Below are 22,225 nucleotides of genomic sequence, written 5' to 3'. Positions count from 1 at the left end.
CTGATTTTTGTTTTCAGAGTTCTTACATTACAACCCCAACCTTATCTTTTCTTTCACATTAACTCCCTGCCTTCGTGCTTATGCTCTTACAGCAATTTGTATTACAAGCTTGCTTAGTTTATTTCAGTGGCTGGAATAACCCATAGTTTATGCCAGTGTGATAGTACTTCGAGTGTCATGAACTGTAATATGATCAAACAAATGGTCTTTCTTTGGAATGAAAGGCAGTACGACTGTAGAGTCTAACCGTATTAAGTAGCTGGCCCTGTAGAATATGTCTGTCTTTATTATTTGTATCAGATCTTGCATATTTTCTGGTATTTGTGGTAAACTAACACGTGTATGTGTGGTGCATCTGTTACCTGTCTTACTGTTTTGAAGATGAATTATCTAACTACCGAGGAAGTCTTAGAGAACTTAAAGGTTCTTCAGAGTAGCATAACAATGTTCTTTAAATGAACAATGTGTGGAATGTGAAATAATGCTTTTGGGGTGGGTTGTATTTTCTAGGTTATCTGCTGGATCCTAATGGTGAAAAATGCGTAACTGCACCTCGCCAAGTTTCTGCTCTACACCATAAAGATATCTCTGTGTCCCTGGTGTCTGCAAGTGATGGTGCTACAGTATGCGTCACTGAAAGAGGAGATATATATCTGCTTGCAGACTATCAGTGCAAAAAGATGGCTTCAAAGTATGTGGTACTCTTCTAACTTGTCATGAATTATGAGGTGAAGATTTCACTGTAGTCTTATGCTTGCAACTATTTTAAAGACCTGTGTATAAAGTAGTGCTAATACAGTGTTTCACCAAGTTTTCTTCATTTGCAGTTCTTACATACCAACTGGAGCCATCCTTTTTTTTATTATTAGATGAGACTAAGATCCACTCATAGTACACCGAGGAAGTTTAAAAAAGCATATTAGTAAGAAATATTCCATGCTGTAGGTTTTAAAATTTTAAAACTGGTATCTTTTGTTCATCTGTTGAACTCAGTTTGTTTAAATTTGTCTTAGCAGAGGCACTGAAGGTCTGCTATTGTATTTAGTTATGTTGTTATGATTTTGAGTCAGTAAGTTTGGCTCTGTATTTCATAAAGAACATGTGGATATATCATGCTATGCAGAGTAATTTAGGTTTGAAAGGGTGACCTTGTGAAGTCATCTGGTCCATGTGCTAAAACCGGCATGTAAAACCTGTTGAAGAAACTAGGCCTATGACTCATAAATTACTATTAAATCATATGGTCCTATTCTCTCTTACTTAGTTTGCATTAACTGTTCAGAAGAGGTAATTAACAAATTTTGACAGCTCCCAGTTATATCTTCTCAGCTACAATTAAAATTGTAGCAATGTTCATATACATGTGTCAGCTTAAGGGTTATTTTATGCTTTTTTTTTTTTACATGTTAATTAACAGCGCTGATACTTGGAAAAACTTAACTCCATTTACTACACTCCTGTATTAGGAAACTGAAAAGTGTTATCTTGCATGGTTTTGATCGGTTAAAAAACAATGCCCCCAATGAAAGTGAGAAACAGCTTACTGGGATAGAATAGGTCTTTTAATACAAACTGCTAAATGAAACTCTTAAGACTGTAGTTCTTGTAATGCTTAAGATCAAAGCTAAACCATACAGTCGTTTTCACTCATGGAATTTTGTGAAGAACGTGTGGATATGATGCGACTTACTAAAAAAAAAACAAAGCAAAAGAATGCAGTCTACTAATAAAATAGCAATTGTTAGTTGTACCATCAGGGGATAACTAAACTTAAGTAGCCTTTCAGTGTCACTACTTCAGCTTTTTTAAAATTGTTTCTCTAAATGAGAGAACTCATTTTATCATAGGAGCAATGTCTGTACATGATGAAGAAATACTACTTTAATCTTTTATGTTCTTTCAGACAGCTGAACCTTAAAAAAGTTCTGGTTAATGGGGGCTGCTTGGAATACAAGGTAGACACCCAGCATCTTAAAGAAAATGGGGGTCAGAAGATATGTATTTTAGCACTGGATGAAGCTGGAAGAGTAAGTTGTGTTCCTAAAATCATAATTATATAGTAAGCTGCATAAATAAGCTGATTCATAAGAATGAAACCATTTGGGCTCCCTTGGTGAGCCTGTGTTTCAATTTAAGAATGGAAATAAAACTTACCTTGGGTAGGATTTAAAATGCATGCTGAAATAATAAGCAAATAACTATTTTTACTGTTCTACTTTAAGTTGATGGTACAAAATCATTCATAAAGAATATGCAATTCATTAAAAAAACTACCAAAGTAATGTACAGTAGTTCACTTTTAAATCTGTGAACATCTAATACTTTTTCATTGGAGGTTGAAGCTCCTTTACTTTTGCCTGCTAGTGGCTATAGCATGTGTGGTGTTTTTTCTCTCCTGTTATCCCACCTCCCTGGTCACTTTTACGCCCTCCAGAAACAGTCTCAGAAATAGCCTCTGGAATATATGCTGAAAAGCAGCAGTTCTGTAAATGAAATGTCCCTTGTATTGCTGAAAAGTTTTATAGCTAAACCTGGTAAATAGCTTAGGATTTACAGCTAAATGTAGACGCTCTGTTTTCTTAAAGCTGCAATACTATGGAAGATTCATTGTTTTCTTTCCTTGCTCTCTAATAGAGGAGTAGTTTATGGGGTACTTCAATAGCCTTTTCTAGCATAGGTCTGTTCACTGGGAGACCTAAGCCTTCAGTGCCATCTAGTGGCATTTAAGAAAAGGTTTTGTTGCTGAAGTGCTGCCTTAAGGAATGTTAAAAAGTGACTTTGTACATCAAAATGGAGATCAGTGTGTGTATGTTCCTTTCTCTCCTTGCATTTATTTGAACAGATCTTATCAGTTTATTAGGTCATTAGTTGTATCAGAGACGATAAACTTCCAGTTCAGTATTTGTTCATATGAGGCTTAGCCTCTAGCATCTGTACTATTGGTAGCATCCTTTTGACATCTTTGGGATACCACTTTAGCAGTGAGAAACTACTTATCTTCCTTCATCAGTGGAACTGTGTCAACCGACATGGCATACTTTCCATGCTGAATGCTGGCAAATACTAGGATTTGCGATTTAGTGATACAGGCATTGTTGAGTAAAGAGAGGCATGGGATCTTAGTACTTCTGTTTCCTGAATTAACACTACCTAGTGTAGTACTTTCTTCAAGAGAGACTTTCTTAGCCAAGAGAGGAGAGGCCTTAGAGGGAATCTTACCAATGTCGATATATATGTACCAGAAGGTGTGTGTGTGTGTGTGTGTGTATATATATATATATATATATATACACACATATGTTGATATAACTGAAGGGAGGGTGCAAAGAAGACAGAGCCAGTCTCTTTTCATTGGTGTCCAGTGACAGGACAAGAGGCAGTAGGCACAGACTGAAACACAAGGAGGTTCCCTCTGAACATCAGGAAAGTTTTTCCCTGTTAGGGTGACCGAGCGTGGATGTAGGTTGTCCAGACAGGTTGTGGAGTCTCACACCTTGAATACGCTCAGAAGCCATCTGGACATGGTTCTGGGCAGCCTGCTGTGGTTGGCACTGCTTGAGCAGAGCAGTTGAACTACTCTGATTCTGCAAGGCACAAGAGAGGGGAAATGAAACAGGTCACTCAAACTCCTTTGTCCCTTATGTAGGTGTTGACAGACCTTTGCACCTCCTTCAATGGGACGAGAAGAAAGCCTGACTAGCACCACTGATGTCACATCTGGGCTTACTTTCCACAGGATTGTTGCTGTGTGCCCACTTCTTACAGACATCCACAGTACACCTGTGTGTGGGGTCCTGCTGTGCATAGAATCATAGAGTGGTTTGGGTTGGAAGGGACCTTAAGGATCATCCAGACCCAACCACTTGCTAGGGGCAGGGACATCTCCCACCAGACCAGGTTGCCCAAAGCCCCATCCAGCCTGGCCTTGAACACCTCCAGGGATGGGGCATCCACAGCTGCTCTGGGCAACCTTTGCCAGGGCCTCACTGCCCTCTGAGTAAAGAATTTCTTCCTTATAGCTAATCTGAATCTACCCTCTTTTAGTTTAAAGCCATTACTCCTTGTCCTAACCCTACACTCCTTGACAAAGAGTCCCTCCCCAGCTTTCCTGTTGGCCAACTTTAGGTATTGGAAGGTTGTTCTAAGGTCTCCCCAGAGCCTTCTCTTCTCCAGGCTGAACAACCCCAACTCCCTCAGCCTGTCTTTGTAGGAGAGGTGCTCCAGCCCCTTGATCATTTTTTAGGCCCTCCTCTGTACTCATTCTAATAGGTCCATGTCGTTCTTGTGCTGGGGGCACCAGAGCTGAATGCAGGACTCCAGGTGGGGTCTCACGAGAGCAGAGTAGAGGAGGAGAATAGAATCACCTCCCTCAGCCTACTGGCCACGCTTCTTTTTCATGCTTGTAGTCCTTCATGTTTGTATTGCATGTTTTCATGTTTATATTTGGTTATAGTCTCCACTGCAGAACCTTGGATGCTACAGAGAAACTTAAGTTTTTTTTTCAAACAATTAGCAAGAAATGGTTTGTTTTTGCTCTGTTAGCTTTGAATTTGACCTAATTTATAAGCAAACCAGGGGAACAAACTTGTAAATCAAGAACTGGATTAAGCTTGTTGCTTGACTTGACTTGTTACCTTTTGCTGTCCGTACTGAAATGGCAGTAAAAGCTGTCCTGTAAATGAGTGTTACAAAAATGTTTAAATATTCAGAGAAGCTTTTCAAATGCTCTTCGTGGGCAAATGGATTAGATATCGTAATAGGGTTTCCCCATTTTACTTGTAGGTTCTTTGTAATAGATGCTCATAATGTTTTAGGATAAGACTTTAGAGGATGTCATTATCTTTTTATATGTGACTTTGAGGTGGCACGTTCTTGTGTTTAAAAAGTACTGTGTTGTATAGTATTAACTGTCTTTATATCGTATGGGTGTTTTCCCGTTCTCTGAAAAAATGGTACTGATGTTACAGGTGTTTTGCTGGAAGTCATCTAACAATTCCATGAAGCAATGTCGTTGGGTGTACGGCCGGCAAGTCTTCATGTCCGATGTTGCTTTAAATAGGAATGAAATGATGTTTGTCACACAGGATGGTGAAGCCTTTACTGGCAAGTGGCTGGAAGAAGGGAAAAAAACATCAGAAAAGAAAGGTTAGTTATGACTTCCTAATTAGAAGTACTTTAAATCAGTAAAATAGTTTAATCAAACTTCTACAGTCTTTGTTTTCTGCTGCTTGATCTAATGGTACTATGTGTCAAGTTCTTTCTTTTCTCCATGGTTGGTACACTGACTGCTACTGTTTTCTTTCCTCAGTAATCCTAAGGCTTACAGTTTGGTTAACCTTCAGGTAGAGATTTCCAGGAAGAAGAGTACTTCTAAAAACGCAGTGGTAGTACAAGGGTCCACTGTAACAATTTTGTCACATTAAATGACCAGTCCTAGAAAACTGGCATCGAATTAAAAGAGGAGCACGTACTTGCTTGTCGTTGCTCAGTCAGTGAAACCTTATTTTGCTTCACAGACCCTTATCTGAAAGTAGTATGGTCTCCAGAGCAATTTCTTCCTTATTCACTTTTCTCATATTGCTGAGAATAGATCCTAATGGATTGTTTTTCTGCAAAGAAGATACCCTTCTACTACAGGACAGGATTTTAGTTGAAACTGTGGTCTCTATTTATTTAGATGTCTTAAAAATCTATAGATAGCAATGGATCTACTCCCAACCTGGGCTGTATTTGAGCTTTACAGCTTTATTTTGTAGTTCTGCCTCATTTGATATATAGATTCCATCTTTAATTTTTTGCAGAAATTGACTTATTTTTTGACAGCAAAAATCTTTTCCTCTGTTGCTCATTGCAGAGTTGCGTACTAGTTTTGCTCTGTCATTACTTTCCTTTATTCAACATCATATAGTAGTTCCCAAACACACCTTTTTGCATTCTTTTTCCTGGTGCTGGTATGTATCTGTAGGCACTCTGATCTTTCTGCTTATTAATGTTCATTTTGTGGCTTTGGTATCTTTAAGGAAACTTTAGAATCCAGATCTGTTGACTGGGTGAATGCCTAGTTGACATTCTGACTGCTTGGCAGTGAATGAGAGCTTTCTTTGTATTACTGTTTTGAAAGTTTTAATAAACATGTTGATATGTGAGCTGAAATCTTCAGCGTAGTCCAGACTTTATCAGTGACTGCATCAGTGGACTTGAAGTCATAAATCTTGCCTTCTTTTATCAGTTGCACATTTTAATTAGCTTGACCATCTCGTGTTTTTTCGCATCTTTTTTTAGCAGAACTTGTATCGAGCCCTCAGAATGCTTCATGTGAAACGCCTTCTTCATCTGAAACAAACAGTGTCTATGAAAGAATTAGACTTCAGAAACTTACTTTTGTCCACCGAGCAGTTAGTGTTGCTACAGATCCTAATGGATGCAACTTTGCTGTTTTACAGTCAGATCCTAAAACAAGGTATATTTAAAATATCTAAACCATTTAAAATACCAATGATTACCATTACATACCAATGACTATATTTCTTCCTCTGTGTTTATGCATGTGATAACAAATTGTTCTGCTTTTCAAAAAAGCTTAATTTTCAGCTCATATAGAAGTCACAGTATATGTGGTTATCTATACTGCCAGAGAATAGCACTTGTTAGTAATCAGCCATATTATGCAAATGAATAAGCTGAGTTCTTCGAGTAATTAGGTAGCGTTGATATCTTTAGATAAAGAGTTTAAGGCAAGCATTTGCAATGTAGTTCTTAATACACTCTGAGATCTAAGCACTGTAGAAATTCATCCCTTCAGTAATCAACTTCTAAATGAAAGTGAAAAGTGGATCTTTGTTTGGAAAAATGAATAGACTACTGAATGACATTCCTTGCGCTCCTGTAATAGTTTCTAATACATCTGATACAGGAGTAGATATTAGCTTTTTTCTTATTGCTGTATTTCACATTACAATTCAAAGCAAATATTTGTGTCCTGTTGTTGGAAAATTGAGAGAGATCTGATAATACATGTATATGGGCTTAATTATAAAGATGAAATGCTGGTTTTGCTATTCTGAAACATGATGGGTTTTACGTATGTGGTTTAATAGTCTAAGTAGCATATTATTGGTTCTTTTAGTAAAGAATAGGGCATGAAATGGAGTAGTCCAGCAACGTAAGAAAATATAATAATAAAAAACAAATGAGAACGCCCTCATCCTCTTCACTAACTGTGCTGTGTAAAATTTTATGGGATTGTAAATAATGGCTTTTCTTTGATGGGATTAATTTTTTTCTAGTCTCTATGAAATTCCAAGTGTGTCATTATCAAGTTTTGGAGAGGATTTTGGCAAGCTGCTAGATGAAACAGATGAAATGGACAGCATCCATGATGTGACTTTTCAGATTGGCACAAGAACTTACCCTCTGCACAAATACATCTTGGCTGTACGCTCTGACTTCTTCAAGAAGCTGTTTGTTTCCAGTGATGATCAGCTAGACACTCCAGACGTCTACCGTAAAGATGAAGATGCTGTTGGATGTGATCTTTATGTAATAGAAAAAGTTCATCCAGATCTGTTTGCATACCTTCTGCAATTCATTTACACTGATACTTGTGATCTTTTGACTCATGGTTATAAACCAAAAATCCTGCATAAAGAAAAATCAGAAGAATATGAAAATACTTTAATTTCTAACCTGAACAAAATGAGTTTTGATGAAGATATTAACAGAAAGTCTGCATTTGAAATTTACAGAAATAATCAAGTGCAAGTTCTAAATGAAAAACAGAAGAACAAGTCTAAAAAAGGCAAAATTGTTGGTGAAGAATCTAACCTCATAAAAATGCTGCAAAGTACTGCAAAAAAATTTGGACTCAGCAATTTAAGTGGAAGGTAGGTGAAAGGAAATACATTTATATTCTGGCAAGCTCTTCATGGTATGTTATTTAAGCTGATTTAACTTGTTATTAAAGTTGAAGACTAGTTAGGGTTGCTGAGTCTGCCTTTTTTGCTTTTTTTTGTTTTTAAGTATAAAAGCTTACAGCATACACTGTCACCTCTTTGAAGCAACATCAGTTAGTTTTGATGTTCTTTCCTAAGACAAAGCATACATGACTTTTTTGAATAATGTCAGAATTAGACTTCATTAGTGCAATTCTGTACTTAAAGCAACATTTTCCAGTAAGCTTTTACATGATGTAGATGTACTGTTGGCCCTAATTCTAAGGGCCATGACTTGGCATCTGTTGCAAATGACCCGACTTTCCAAAAATGACTGTCATAAAACATTATCTCTTTTGTAAGACTCAGCTGATCTGATTGAGTTTTGGATTGATGGATTTCTATGCTGTGGTCCATAGTCTACCTATTTTTCCACAGATAACTTTTCTTTTCTTTTATTTATTTATTTGTCCAAATTCCCGTTTAACTGATGCACTCTTAGTGTTGAAACTAATGGAAATGAGATCAAATATCTCTGTAGAATTATATTACTCTTTTTCCTGCATTTGTCTTTCCGTTCTGGAGGAGGTAATGAGCTGTTTTGTGGCAGTTGTCTTCACTGTATTTTTCACAAACACTAGAATTAATCAGCAAAGATGTAAAGCTGCTGCTAAAACTGAGTTTCCAAGTAAAATTGTCATGATAAAACACTTTCTCATTGAAAGTATATTGCTACGTAATCCACCAGCAACACTCTTGCATCTTCACCATTCTGACTCACAAGCCTTCTTCATAAATTAGGATGTTAAAAAGCCTGTGCTGAAACATACGCCTCTTCCACACCACTGTCTTTGCTCAAATAACTGACTGGTAGTAGAATACATAACTCTTAGATTTTTTGACTGTGTAATATTGGACTTTGGCCTTAAGTATAGTGTTCATTAAAGATAAATAAGATTGCTAAGGTGTAGAAAGAATGTCAGTTATATTTTACAACTGGCCCTTTGCAGTTTTCTATGAAAAATTGTTTTGATTCTTTTTCGTATTTACAGTATTAGCCCGCTGAAGTGCTATTAATTCTTGAAACTGTTTTTCTTAGTAGTTTGGACTGTATACTAATTATATTACTTATAACTGATATTAATGATTTGCAGATTGGATGGAGTCAGGTTAGAAAATGGAAAAATTAATGTTATCAACAGGAAGAATGGGAACAAACTGAAGTTTAATCAGAAGAAATGGTAAACTTTTAAAATTAAGTTTTCCTCAGCTCTGCCATCTTCCTCTTCTGCCATCTCATTACCTGTTAAGTGTATGCTAAGGTTGATTAGCCATGTTTTTAGCTTCTGGTGTACCCTTGTCCCCTTCACGGTAACAGGTATTTGGAAATTCTCTGTAGATACCCTGATCTGTGATTCGATAGTCTGGGATAGGTCATATGTAGTATATTTTGGCTTCTTTCTCCTGTACGTTAATATGTTCCATTGATTAACTGTCATAGAATACTAATGCCAGGAGAGATTTTGTGGGTAGCCCAGTCAAAAGCAGTTTGACTTCTTGCAAATATGCTTGCTATGACACTGAGATTACATGGATTTGGAAATAAGCGAATGTGTGATGCCTTTTTCTAAGGAGAAAAATCTCTGGAATATCTTTCAGTAGAAGAAATTTGTTACCCTTATAAAAGGGCTCATTGTTCTTTAATTCCCTTGGTATGATTGGCTTGAATAGCTTGCTTATATAGTTAATAAAAGCTATGTTGTGCAAAAGTAACTTTTTAAAAAGAAGTTGGATTACTTTACTCTTAAAATGCTTTGCCAAAGCTTGTAGTAGGTATTAATTTAACAGAAATAACTAACTTAATATAGACCACTTGAGATTAACTAAAATTAGCCATAATTAATTATTTGGTCGTAGCTGTTTGAAACAGTACTTGACAAAGTTTTGAAGGAAAAACCTGAGATGGAATGACTGCCTTTTGTGAATCTTTTCTTTGCCCCAAAAGCCCTTCTCCCTTGAAACTATCGTGTCTTTACTGTTATGTTCATTTTATTTAAAATTATTAAAATTCAAATGTATTTTATGTGAAGTCCTAACTTGCTCACGTAAGAATGTATTTGTATAGCATACAATTGACAGTCTCCTGAACAGTCACAGTTCTGATCTTATTAAATGTCTTCTAGCTCATACCTCTGTGATGTGACCCTGAAATCTTCAGATGGAAAGGAATTCCCGTGTCATAAGTGTGTACTTTGTGCAAGACTTGGTATGTGTGTGTATATATATATTAAATATATATATTTTTAAAACTGAACATTTATTGCATCTTGAACTGAAATGCCTTTCTTTACAGATTATTTTCACAGCATGTTAAGCAGCTCATGGATTGAGGTAAGCTTGCCAATAAATGTGTGGTAGTATGTTTTGTGACAGGTTTTCAGTTTTTTTCTAGACTAATGTATCTTAAATAATGGGGAAAGGGAAGGGCTGGATTCTTGGCTCCCATTTGCAAGGAAAAAAACATGTTTGGTTAAATTACATTTGTACTGCTGAGATTTTGTATTATATGAGAATAATAAATGTAAGAATATATATAAAAGGAGATCAAATTATTACTTTGCAGTTTATTTTGAGCTCGTTCATAGGTTGATGCTGGCCTCTTCATATAAGACACTGATGCCTTTGGTTGTATTATCATATCTTTTCTGTGAAACATCTTAAAAATTAAGTAGTATGCATTATTGAGTAGCTTTTCATAAGTACTGAGTGAAAGGTACAGCAAAACTGAAAGTCAATGTGTAGAATCTCTATTTAACTTCTACTGTTAATAGAATAGAGTATATCAAAGGCTATTCCACTGAAGTCCCCAGATGCTGCTTCAAAAGGTGTTGGTATTCTGTGTGTCTTAGTTTCTATTTGCTAGTTGTGTGTATCAATGTCTCAGCTGTTCCTGGACATTGGGATTTCACTAGATGCTTCTGTTTAAGTGTCTGAATACTCTTGATAATTTTTAGTGGATGAGTGGAAAGGTGTAGATGGATGAGTGTTTTTCAGAGACTGAAAGCTGAAGCAACGTTCAAGAGTTTTCTCAACTTTCCATAGCTTTTTGGCAATACTTGAATCTAAGAACCTGGTGAAATTCTGGCAGCTCTTTTTGCTGAGTAACAGAACTTTACATATCATTTAAGTTACTGTGCTGCCTCAGTCATCCATGAGAAAACATATCTGAAACACTGGGAGATGAGTGATTTAAAAAAAAAAAAAAGTGTTGAGGTGTCGAGTGTCTATTTGTGTTGGTGATAGCTGTATCAGCTGTATGTAGATTCAGTTGTCTATTTCATAAGCAAATCTAAATCATACTGTATTCATAAGTAAATATTTTGTGAATCAAGTGCTATAGATGTTGTATAAAAATCTTAATGTCTGTAAGAGTTTTTTAAACCTAGGATGGGAGATGTGTCAGTACCAGTAACGCATTTTTAAGCAAAAGAAATCTTTTAGTATGAAACTTTGTTTCAGCCCTGACTGAAATAAATAGAAATTGTTAAGCAGTGACACTGAATAAACTTGAACAATGACAATTACATGATTTAATGGCTAATGTTTGCTCATATGAAAGCTTTGCCTTAATGGTTACAATGGTTCTTCAAATGAAGGGTTTGATGAGGGCATTCTTTACTGTTAATCCCACAGAAAATGCTAAATTTAACCTTACAATTCTATTCTTAAATGATAACTTGTGATTTCACTAGATGTGCTGCCTTGAAAGGAAAGAAGTTCAGTTCTCTACTTTTGAACAGTTGTGTTTAAAATAATGTAATTAAAGAGGATTGTTAGAGAAGACCCTTGAACTGATGAAAAACACTGAGCAGTTTCCTGGTTATTTAGAAGTTTGGACAGACTTTAATTGTACTGCTTCAATCAATTCTTTTAAGAATTTGAAGAGATTTTGTCCAAATGCTTAAATAATTATTTAATGTTGAAAATGTGAACTTCAGCCTGAGTGATTTGCTAAATATAATTACTGTCTTAATTTATTTTATTCTAAGTAGTCAACTTTTTACCTTTTTTTCCTCTCCTTTTGCATTTTAGGCTTCCTGTTGTTCTGCTCTGGAAATGCCAATCCATTCTGACATACTGCAAATAATTATAGATTACCTGTATACAGATGAAGCTCTTGCAATAAAAGGTGCCAGTAACATATTTTTAACTCAACTGCAGCTTCTGCATGTTTTTTATTTTTAAAATAGAAATTCCATGCTTGCATTGAAGTTTTATGTAGAAAATCCAAATTGGTGTGTCTTTATATTTTGAGGCTGTTTACCCCAAGCTGTGTTGTACCTTTTTTCCCAGTTTGTCACTCTCCAGTTTCCCTTTTCCCGTCGTCTTTAGCTTTAAAAAAAAAAATAAAAATAAAAACCACCTTTTATGCTTTTCTATTTTATTCCTTGTGTTGTGAAAACCCCTATCAGAATTGGCAGAGCCAGTACGTTTGTCTCCAGCTAAAATCTTGCTGAAGCTCTGTGTTACAGTTGCTCATGACTTGCCCCCATTGTTTATGTGATGCTTTGTTTTCCAGATTCTCAAAATGTGGAATTCATATGTAACGTTCTTGTGGTAGCAGACCAGCTACTTATATCCAGACTAAAAGAAATGTGTGAAGTAGCCATTGCAGAAAAACGTGAGTTCTTCCACTTCTATTATAATGGCTCAAAGATTAAAATAGACTTTTTTAGATGTTGGCTTTTCGTCTTTATCTCAGCATGGAATTACTTATATTTCTTTGCTCTGGTTACCTTCTGCCATTAATTGCACAGTGCTAACTGTTGCTTGTTTAGTTTGGGTAAGGTTCTAGATTAGCGTAATCATTTCTTTAAGCTTCCTTTTCTTTATTCCTTTTCTTCATTTCGCCATCTTTAATTATTATAAAAAAGAAAAAAATCACAACAAAAACCAAACTTTTATCAGAGCTTTATTTCTGCCAATTTCTGTTCTCTCTTCATTAAATTCAGATTCCTTGTCTTTAAAACATGACGAAATTTGTTTTGTTTCTATTTCTGTCCTTGCATTGAGTTCTCCTATGTCGTCTGTTTAGTTGACTCAGTAGTGTTCCTATATGGCTATGAAGATCTGTCTCTTCTAGAAAACATTAGATGTTGCTCAGCTTCATATGCAAAGGCAGCATACAATTTTTGCTTGTCATTTCTTGATGACTTCCCCTTCCCCCCAGCTTTTTTTTCTTTTTCCCACCTAAAGGAAGATTTGGAGATTAATGAAGCGTTTTGTGCTGTGTGGATGAAAATTGCTGGTTTTAACTTTCTTTTTCGCCTTGATCCACTGAATTTCAATATACTGAAATTAATATATCTGTAGATAGGATCTTTATATTTCTGTGAAGTAGCCCTTGCATTCAAGCTGCTATGAAGTTATGTGGAGCTTGCTGTAGTTTGAGTATTTGAGCATTAGTGTTTTTTCTAGGAAGGAAAAATATTTCTTGATGTTTTATTAACTTGTTTTTGTTGTGCAACAACTCCGAAAAAATGCTACATGAGATAGAATCATAGAGAACAGGATAACATGTTACTATTTAAGGTTGTGGTTTAGTGGGGGATATTGGTGGTAGAGGGACGGTTGGACCAGATGTCTTGGAGGTCTTTTCCAGCCTTCGGGATTCTATGAGCTTAGTTTGTTGTTTTTTCTCTTTGCAGTTACTTTAAAGAATGCTGCTGAGCTGCTGGAGTTCTCAGCAATGTATAATGCTGAACAGTTAAAACTGTCCTGCCTGCAGTTCATAGGACTCAATATGGCAGCTTTGCTTGAAGCAAGGTAAGGAGAGATGCATACGTGTTTGTGTACTAGCTGTTTAATTCAGATATTCCAAAAAGGCAGTTTTTGCAAGAACTATAAGGAACAGTTAAATGTTAAAGTGCAACTGAATGCTGTTCCTGTAAAGGAAGGCTCATTTTTGCCAAACGGAGAGAGAAGCTAATTACATATCTGTACGTACTCTGAGTACAAAAAACTACGTTACAATCTGGCATGAAAAGCCCAAATTAGGGGGAGAAACTTCTCTTTACATCTTCATACATATGAAGTCATACTCAGTCATTAATAGGTAGCAAGAATTCTGATCTGGTAGGCCTGAGACAAAACTTAGCCATTATAGCCTTGGACAAGGAGAGCCATTCATGCAGACATGATAAAATTTTGTTGCAGAACTTGTTGTTATAGTATTACTTTCTGGCATAAATGTCAGAGGATATTGTGGCTGAGTTTTACAGAAGAATTTGCTTAGACTTGGATGTTAGATTTGTGTCAAAGACACATCTATGCAGAAACAGGTAAGGCATTAATCAGTTCATTGTAATCTAACTACGTAGGTCTGTGTTGGCTGTGGCTTTAAGGAAATGTAGACTGTCTGGAAAGGTTAGGGTTTTAATCCTGCCTTATAACAAGAGCATTAACTAGTTTATACTTCCTTCCATTTGTGTGACTACTATGGATGTGTAATAATGCATCTAAGTGAGATTTATTTAGGACGTTCATTTGAGCTTTTCATTAATGTAACTTTTATTTTTTATCTTTTTCAAGCTAAGCTTATCTTCAAAGCTTGAAAAAGCAATATTTGTTTTTTGTTTGTTTTTAAGGACTCTGGATGTCTTAAGTGATGAAGTTGTAAAGGATCTTTCTGTTTATTACAGGAAAATGGTAAGTTGAGCAACTTGAGTGTAAGGTGGTCAGATTTAAAGTGAGAACAGGTGGATAATACATACCTGCAGGGTCTGTAGATGACAGGTTGCAAGTGGAACATATGACTCAAAAAATGAAGGTTAGCTGCTGCTATTACCACTCTCATGGAGCTGATATTTCCTTAGTTACTAGCCATTGCTACAACAGCACAGTCATATAAATCCATTAAATGCTCTTTAATTAACAATTGTGTGGGAAAAAATTAAGGAAGATTTGTGGAAAAGGACATCCCTTAGAAGAAAGGAGAAGAAAGCAAATAAGACTTTCACCAGTGAAAAGTACAGTGTTCTCATTAGATCTTAAGGGCAATAAGAAAAATAATGTGAAAGTTGAACTTCCATGCATAAGGGGAAAACCAAGGTGCATTATAATCCTGTATTCTTTAACTGTATGGAAGTAAAGGACAAGAGTTCATGCAAACATGAAATGTCTTCTGTCAGGAGTTAGAGGCAGCTGAAACATATATACATTTTGAGTCTGTGGCTTAAATGAAAGAATTCTTCTTCCATTCTACTTAGAGAAGTAACTGAAGTTTGTAAACTGGTTAAATAATCAATTGCTTAATGTATAAAAGTGTTTTAAATAACTATCATTTTTGGTCCTTTCGCAAGAGATCAAATATTTACTAGCAAGCAATTAAAGAGCAATGATTTTAACAGCCTTTACAACTACAGATTCCAGCTATGGTCAGGAGGGTAATTACTCCATATCCAGATGGACCTGATTTGAGTTCTTTTGAGCCTGAAGATGGAGAGAACTTTGTTTTTTTAAAGGAAGAAATGAATACAGAACAGAGTTCTCAGTAAGTATCTGTTTTACATCAACATCTGTAACTAAGTGAGGTACATATGGTATTTATACCCCTTTGTATGGTGCCTGACTGACTCCCTTCGGGTTCAGAATTGAAATATATTAGGAAATAGGAGCAACGGAGATTTCAAAGACTTCTCAGTGCCCTTAAGTATTACAAAATGTTGTGAAATTGCAGTGGAGCACTTTCCCCCTCCCTGTCTGATTGACAGAGCAGTGCTGGACACAGGTACAGACTGGGAGACAAGTGGCTGGAGAGCAGCTCAGCAGCATGGGATCTGGGGGTGGTGGTTGGCAGCAGGCTCAACATGAGCCAGCTATGTGCCCTGTCAAAAGAGGTAATCCTCCTGCTATATTTAGCACTGGTGTGGCCTCTCCTTGAATATTGTGTGTAGTTCTGGGCTCCACAATATAAAAAGGATGTTAAGGTGCTTGAAAGCATCCAGATGAGAGCAGCAAAGATGGTAAAAAGGGATGGAAGGCATGTGCTATGAGGAGAGGCTGAGGACACTTGGGTTGTCCGGTCTGGAGAAAAGGAGGCTGAGGGGCAACCTTGTGGCTCTCGGCAGTCTCCTGAGCAGGGGAGGAAAGAGGGAAGTGCCGGTCTCTGCTCCCTGGGAATCAGTGATAGGATGCATGGGAACAACACAAAGCTGCTTCAGGGAAGGTTCAGACTAGATAGATCGAAAGGGAATTTTTGTTACTGTGAGGGGTGGTCAAATTCTGGAACAGGCTTTCCTGAAGAGGTGGTTAATGCCCCATGTCAGTCAGTGTTCAAGGAACATTTGGATAATGCCCCCATTAATATGCTTTAACTTTTGGATAGCCCTGAAACAGGCACGCATTTGGGCTTGATGATGTTTGTAGGTCCCTTCCATCTGTCCTATTCTGTCCAGCAAAAGTAGGAAAATGAGTATTGAAAACAATGTTTAGGCATTGTGCATATGTGGCAGCACCTATGTATGTATGAGAAAAAACTATGAAATTCACTGAATTAGGAAAAAAGAGAAAAATACATATTTTTAATGTACTATATATTTGGAAAATACTGTTAATCTGCATTTCTTAAGGTTAACAGAATGTCATGTGAAATAGTTTTGTAGCATGAGTTTTTAAACTGTTGGTACTATCTGCTGAAGAGTGATTAAAACAAACTGCCTATGTTTAAGAAGTGTTAGAAAATGTGATTCAAACAACTGTAGATCAGGTAACTTGTTCTTGGTAGCTTTCTGGACTTCTGTTATTCTGCTTTTACACTTCTAAAGACAGGGAGGTGAGACCAATAGGATTTGTAGAGTCTTGTCAGGCTAATTTAATATGCTGCTTTTCTGATGAGCAAATAAACTTACAGCTACTTGTTTTGGTACAGTTTTTAAACTGGAGAAATTGACTGTGACATGTTCACAACTATGAAAAATTAATAAGGTATGATGACTTGGTAATGTGAAGTTGTGCTAAAGTGAACTAGTTTAGATAAGAGCTGGTAGATCAAAGGAACTGAGAGGCTGTTTTGTTATTAGACCTAAAGCCTTTCATCCTTTTTTCATCCTTTCAGTCTTTTTTACAGGCTATGTGATAGCCTTTAGGGGATAGGGAAATTTTCTTTTAAAAAGAAAAATATTTTAAGGTTACAGTATTGATGCGGGAATGAATAGGTTCATATATATTTATCTCCCCAAGGTAGGAAGAAGTTGAGGTACTGTAGCTGTGATTCATTTAATTCTGAATTTCTAGTAGTTTTGTTAAAATAAAAGAATCCTTTTATTTGATTCCACTATCCCTAATGTTGTAGGATATGTAGGAACAAGTGACGTTCTGGTTACATGACCACATACCTACTCTATTGTAGTGGTGGTGCTAACTTGGTGTCAGTGTCTGTGCTGGGCATAAGGAACTACTTTGCTTTCTGCCAGTTGCTGTGATGTGTAGCAAGCTTAACCTGACCTAGGTGGCAGTGCCAGCCTATGCAGCTGCTGTATCTTCCGCTGTCTCAGCAGAAGTGTTTGTGCAGTAGAACAGATCAGAAACTAGATCTACATGAGAGGTTTTTTCTTTTCCTCCTATTTTTCCCCTCTGAATCATTTACTAAATATTTATGCCAATGCATAAACAAGGGTAATGCCAGAGGAGGAGGAAGCAGCTAGTGACAGCTGATGGGAGCGACTATTACTACTTAAAGTATAACCACGGCTGCTGCCTGAAAAACTTGACATTGATACTTCTGAGACTAGATTTCCTTCATGGTTTAATCCATCTTGTAATTTTTTGTTTTTAACAGGGAAGCCCTTTTCAAAAGAGCAAAAACTAAGGCAAAAAAGAAGCCACGGAAACGCTCTGACAGTTCTGGGGGATATAATCTATCAGACATTATTCAGAGTCCAGCCTCTACAGGTCAGTGGGAAAGAGTTTCCTTTCAGGTATAAAAACAGAGCATAAAGTTTAACATGCAATGCAGTTTTTATACTTCAACCATTAAACCTTGCAAAGATTTGTTTTCTAGCAAACACCACAGTTGAATTTGAATGGTGAATTCCTAAGACTAAGTTGTTTAAAGCGATGGTTGTCATCTTAAGCTTGTGTGCAAAGTTTTCTATAAAAGCATGGCTTTTGTAAAAAAAAAAAAAAAAAAAAAAACAAAGCTAATGGACACTTCAGTGTAACAAATTAGTTATTTTGTACCCATGCTATGTAGCTAATAATTTTTGCTTTGCTTTTTTTAAGCATTGTTTAGTCCTGCTCTCATGATATAATAGTTTTACTTCCTGTTCTTATTTCTTAGGCTCCATAAAGCTGGATAAAACTAACTCCGTAGAATCGCTTCCAGAACTCCTAACCTCTGACTCTGAAGGTAGTTATGCAGGAGTGGGTAGCCCCAGAGACTTGCAGTCCCCTGACTTCACGAAAGGATTTCATCCAGAGAAGACTGAGGTTGGATCTATTTGTTCCTAGCAATTTATTTTTATGTTTATCTAATCCATCAAAAGCAGGGTTTGCATCTTTGGAGTGTTTCTGAGAAGCTGTCGTCCTTAAGACGGAGAGACTTTTGCTTAACTGGCAAAGAAAAATAATTTTGAGGTAATTCTGCCTACATTAAGTGTTAGAGCTTTAGAAATGAACATCTCAGAGTAAATTTTCCATTAACAAGATGCATGTTTGAACTTAGATGATGCAGGGTGAAGTGTGAAGCAAGAAAAAAGGGGGGGGTACAAATAATAGTCTGAGCAGGGATTCACTTTTTTTTTCTGGGGGGAAAAATTGTGAGAATATTTGGAGAATATTTATGCAACATTTTTTTGTCTTTTTTAGATGAAAGACAAAGCATGTAGTCAGCCTATGAAAGCCTCTCAACCTAACAAGGAGATGAAGTCATACAGGGGATCGTCAGCATTGGTACAGTCTGTTCCACAGTTCATTCCCAGTACCAAAAACAACTCTGCAACCTCTCCCAATTGGGTAGCAACCAGTTTCAGGTGGAGTAATAGTTGTTGTACCTACCTAAGTTACAGTCACTATTCTTCATGTGCTGGTGAATGCTATTCAGTCTGCAAAGTTCATTGATCCTCAAAATGATCATAAGTTACTTGACATGCATTAAAAATGCATTCTTCGAGAAAAGCTATTGATAACTTCAAGTCTTACCAGTCTGGACTTGTGCAATCTTATTTTGAAGAGGCCTGCTTCATTAACCTTTTGTAAAATACGTGGCCGTTTTCTGTGGAATCAGATGACGCTTGCAGCCATTGGAAGCACTTTGGCAATTTTAAGCCATTCCTTTAAACTTAAATGGTCTGTGAAAATCAACACCTCAGCTTTAACTGGTACTGTAATAAAATAATTGAATATGATATTTTTTATCTGTAGTAGTATCTACATGTGAAAGAGCAGCAGTACTCTAATGGGCTGAAGTTCCATCCTGCTTTGTGTCCTGACTCTGACAGTTGTCAATAAAAGCTGATGAGGGAAGAGGGTCAAGGATTTAGGGAATCATACAGTGATAACTTGCCAGAGTTTTCCCAGCCTCTGTTGGTTGTCTGATGAGCTTTGTGAATGCAGGGGATAAAGCTGTAGAAATTAAAAATCCTAGCTCTGAAGTATATGATTCAGCCTGTAGGGTCCGTTAGGTCTCGACTTTTGTCTTGTCACGTAGTCTGTGCAGAGAGGGTGACACATCCCCCAGCTGAATCTTTAGTGTTCAGACTAGTTGGAAGCACCACTCTCTCCGTTTTCTGCCTTACAATTTTTCTGGGATATTTTTTAGAGAGTTACAGGAAAAGGGAACAAAAGGGAACAAATAAAGCCAAAGGACTTCGGTGTTATATCCCTGTACCTTTACGGGTTTCCCTTGCACTCTTTTCCTTTTTCTAGTATTGCTAGCACATGATGTCCAAAAAAGGCAGGCAGCACTGTTCTGTTGAGCGTTTTAAGGATTAATAGCATAGCATATTTGGTTGAAGTACGGCTCAGGAGCAGTGATGACAGGATTTGGTGTGACTTCCTACTGATTAATTCACTACTTAGTCCACGGCAGTTGGTTTTATGTAGAGAGAGAGAGAGAAAGTGCTGCTTATGTCTGATTTCAGGGTCTGTCTATAAATGTAGTTAATTTACAAATATCTTCAAATACGTAGGTTTTAATTCATAGTTTTACATCTTGGAAATGTCTGGATTCAATTCATGTTTATTTCCATGGAAGTTTAAAAGTAGGCAATTTACAAGAAAAAAAGATTGCCGAAGTTTGACAGTGTAGCTGGTGTTTGTACAGAGCTTTAACTGGCAAAGAAGGTTCTGTGCCATGTGAAATATTTTTAAACAAGTTCTTCAAAGAAAGGTATTTCAGCCTGCATGAAGAAGCTGTGAACAATGCTCCTCTAATACTTAACACAAGAAGTTGGCTACTAAATAAGTATCCTGGATTTAGGTTCCTAATTTTTTTTAAAGCAATCACAGTTCACATCTTTGTTTCATAGTATAATGAGTTTTGAGAGTATTTTTATAGTATGTTCTTAAATATGTATATATTTATAAAAGTTTTGTCAGAAACATTGTATTTGAGGTTTGCCATAATTGAGGAAACGGACATAAATTATACATCCGGTTACCAATCTTATGTATGATTTAGAGGATTTCAGTGAAGGTTGGAACTGTGGAATGTAAGTAAAAATGAGTGCCTTGTAAGGTAACTTTTTATTTTTCATTTAGTCCTGCCAGCCCTCCTGCTATGGATCTAAGAACCATCATGGAAATTGAAGAAAATATGCAGAAATGCGGAACCATGCCAAAGACAAATTCAAGGTTGGTAAAAAACCAAAATCTATAAAAGAAAAGTGTGATAGACTAGGCCATTATGAATTTACTTAGTGGTTCTGGCAATTCAGAGTTGAAAACGAGTAGGAGAAAAGATGTCCTCTTTCTTTGTTGAAAAACTTTGTTTACTTATAGTTCATTATAGTGTTTTTTTGTTTGTGTTTTTATCATTCAAAATTTATCCCCTTATTTTCACTGTAGTCTTGCTTGGTCAACTACTGTGAAAACGTCCTAGCTTTTGAAATGAAAAGCAAGAAAGCAAGGAAGTGCTAGGAAGCTGCTGTCTTAAATAATTGGTTTGTTCTGCTGAACTTTACTATTTTCAACCAAAAAGAATTAACTGTTGTACATAGCACTTAGCAAATTACTTGCGGACTATATTGTAACTGATCCTGAAGTTTTATCTTGTCTCACATTCTTTCTGTTACGTTCTGTCCCCCATCACCTCAACATATCAATACGTTGATATTGTCAATTCTTAGTCAAGGGTGGTTCTTGCTCTGAGAAGCACCTGAAAGACATAGTGAGAGAAATGAGGCATTTATTACATGGTGATGTATGGAAGAGAACTGGAGATGACTTGCATGGACTTTAAAGTGTGACATTCTTGTAAAGGAGAGCTAGGAAAAGAGTCCTGGAGCCTTTTGATCAAGTTCTTTGTTTCACAGGAGAGAAATGTATTATGCAGTCAGTAATATATGCTTATGGTAAATTGGAAGAAACTATTTGTTGTGGTCTTGTTTTGTTTTTCTTTGAGCCAAGTAAAGGATTGCTGTCTAGGTTGATTCAGAAGCTGTGAACCAAACATCCGAGAATGAAGAATCGAAATAATTTAGAAAACAAATTACTACACATAGGAAAAAATGGCTATATTCTGTTGTGTACATTTTCTTAATACAAGAATATTTTTGGTTTAAGGGAACTAAATTTCTGTCAGTCTGAAAAGTCACAAAAATAGTCTTAATCTGGTGGAGGATCTCTCTTAGAGAATTATTCCTACCCTATATTTTCTCTTATAGGAATTGGTATGAGGAGTCATTTTATAGTGCTTTTCTTTCCATCACTCTTGATACTTACTGATCCTCCTTTTGCTCCCCATCCAACCAACCCCCCTGCCCACCATCTGCCCATCGTCACCATACTGGATAAAGTATTTTGGTCTAGGAAATAAATTTCTCAGTTTAATATGCAATTTTAAAGACAAGTCATCTGAAAGGACACTGATCTTATGTCTTTATTTGCAATATCAATTTACAGCAGAATGGCTTCTCATGGAATCAAGCTTTCTCAGAAGCAGAGGAAAATGATTGCCTTGGCAGCAAAAGATAACGGTTCAGTAACTACCAGCACGGAGCCTACTCCACTAATAACCGCACCACCCACACCTACAAAAGTTGCAAAACTGGGGAACGCATGGTATGTTACAAGTC

At 36.6% G+C, this 22,225-nt stretch overlaps 1 protein-coding gene across 7 annotated transcripts in view; it reads left to right on the top strand.

Moving 5' to 3' along the window:
- IBTK (inhibitor of Bruton tyrosine kinase) overlaps window positions 1-22,225 on the top strand; it is a 55,449-nt gene that overhangs the window by 18,385 nt on the left and 14,839 nt on the right. The window contains exons 8-25 of one of the 7 annotated variants that reach the window (XM_035559435.1): window positions 511-691; window positions 1,904-2,027; window positions 4,968-5,145; window positions 6,283-6,460; window positions 7,287-7,883; window positions 9,086-9,172; window positions 10,115-10,197; window positions 10,285-10,322; window positions 12,024-12,120; window positions 12,511-12,612; window positions 13,640-13,757; window positions 14,579-14,639; window positions 15,341-15,483; window positions 17,770-17,882; window positions 18,271-18,419; window positions 18,798-18,961; window positions 20,691-20,783; window positions 22,053-22,211. In XM_035559435.1, the coding sequence (XP_035415328.1) occupies window positions 511-691; window positions 1,904-2,027; window positions 4,968-5,145; window positions 6,283-6,460; window positions 7,287-7,883; window positions 9,086-9,172; window positions 10,115-10,197; window positions 10,285-10,322; window positions 12,024-12,120; window positions 12,511-12,612; window positions 13,640-13,757; window positions 14,579-14,639; window positions 15,341-15,483; window positions 17,770-17,882; window positions 18,271-18,419; window positions 18,798-18,961; window positions 20,691-20,783; window positions 22,053-22,211 (2,665 nt within the window). The remainder of the gene's footprint in view (window positions 1-510; window positions 692-1,903; window positions 2,028-4,967; window positions 5,146-6,282; window positions 6,461-7,286; window positions 7,884-9,085; window positions 9,173-10,114; window positions 10,198-10,284; window positions 10,323-12,023; window positions 12,121-12,510; window positions 12,613-13,639; window positions 13,758-14,578; window positions 14,640-15,340; window positions 15,484-17,769; window positions 17,883-18,270; window positions 18,420-18,797; window positions 18,962-20,690; window positions 20,784-22,052; window positions 22,212-22,225) is intronic. The other 6 variants (XM_035559441.1, XM_035559436.2, XM_035559438.2 and 3 more) reach the window with 6 other exon arrangements.

The sequence above is a fragment of the Cygnus atratus genome, chromosome 3 (genome assembly GCF_013377495.2).
Source record: "Cygnus atratus isolate AKBS03 ecotype Queensland, Australia chromosome 3, CAtr_DNAZoo_HiC_assembly, whole genome shotgun sequence".
In the NCBI taxonomy this organism is placed as follows: domain Eukaryota; kingdom Metazoa; phylum Chordata; class Aves; order Anseriformes; family Anatidae; genus Cygnus; species Cygnus atratus.
This window is presented reverse-complemented; position numbering and strand designations above follow the sequence as displayed.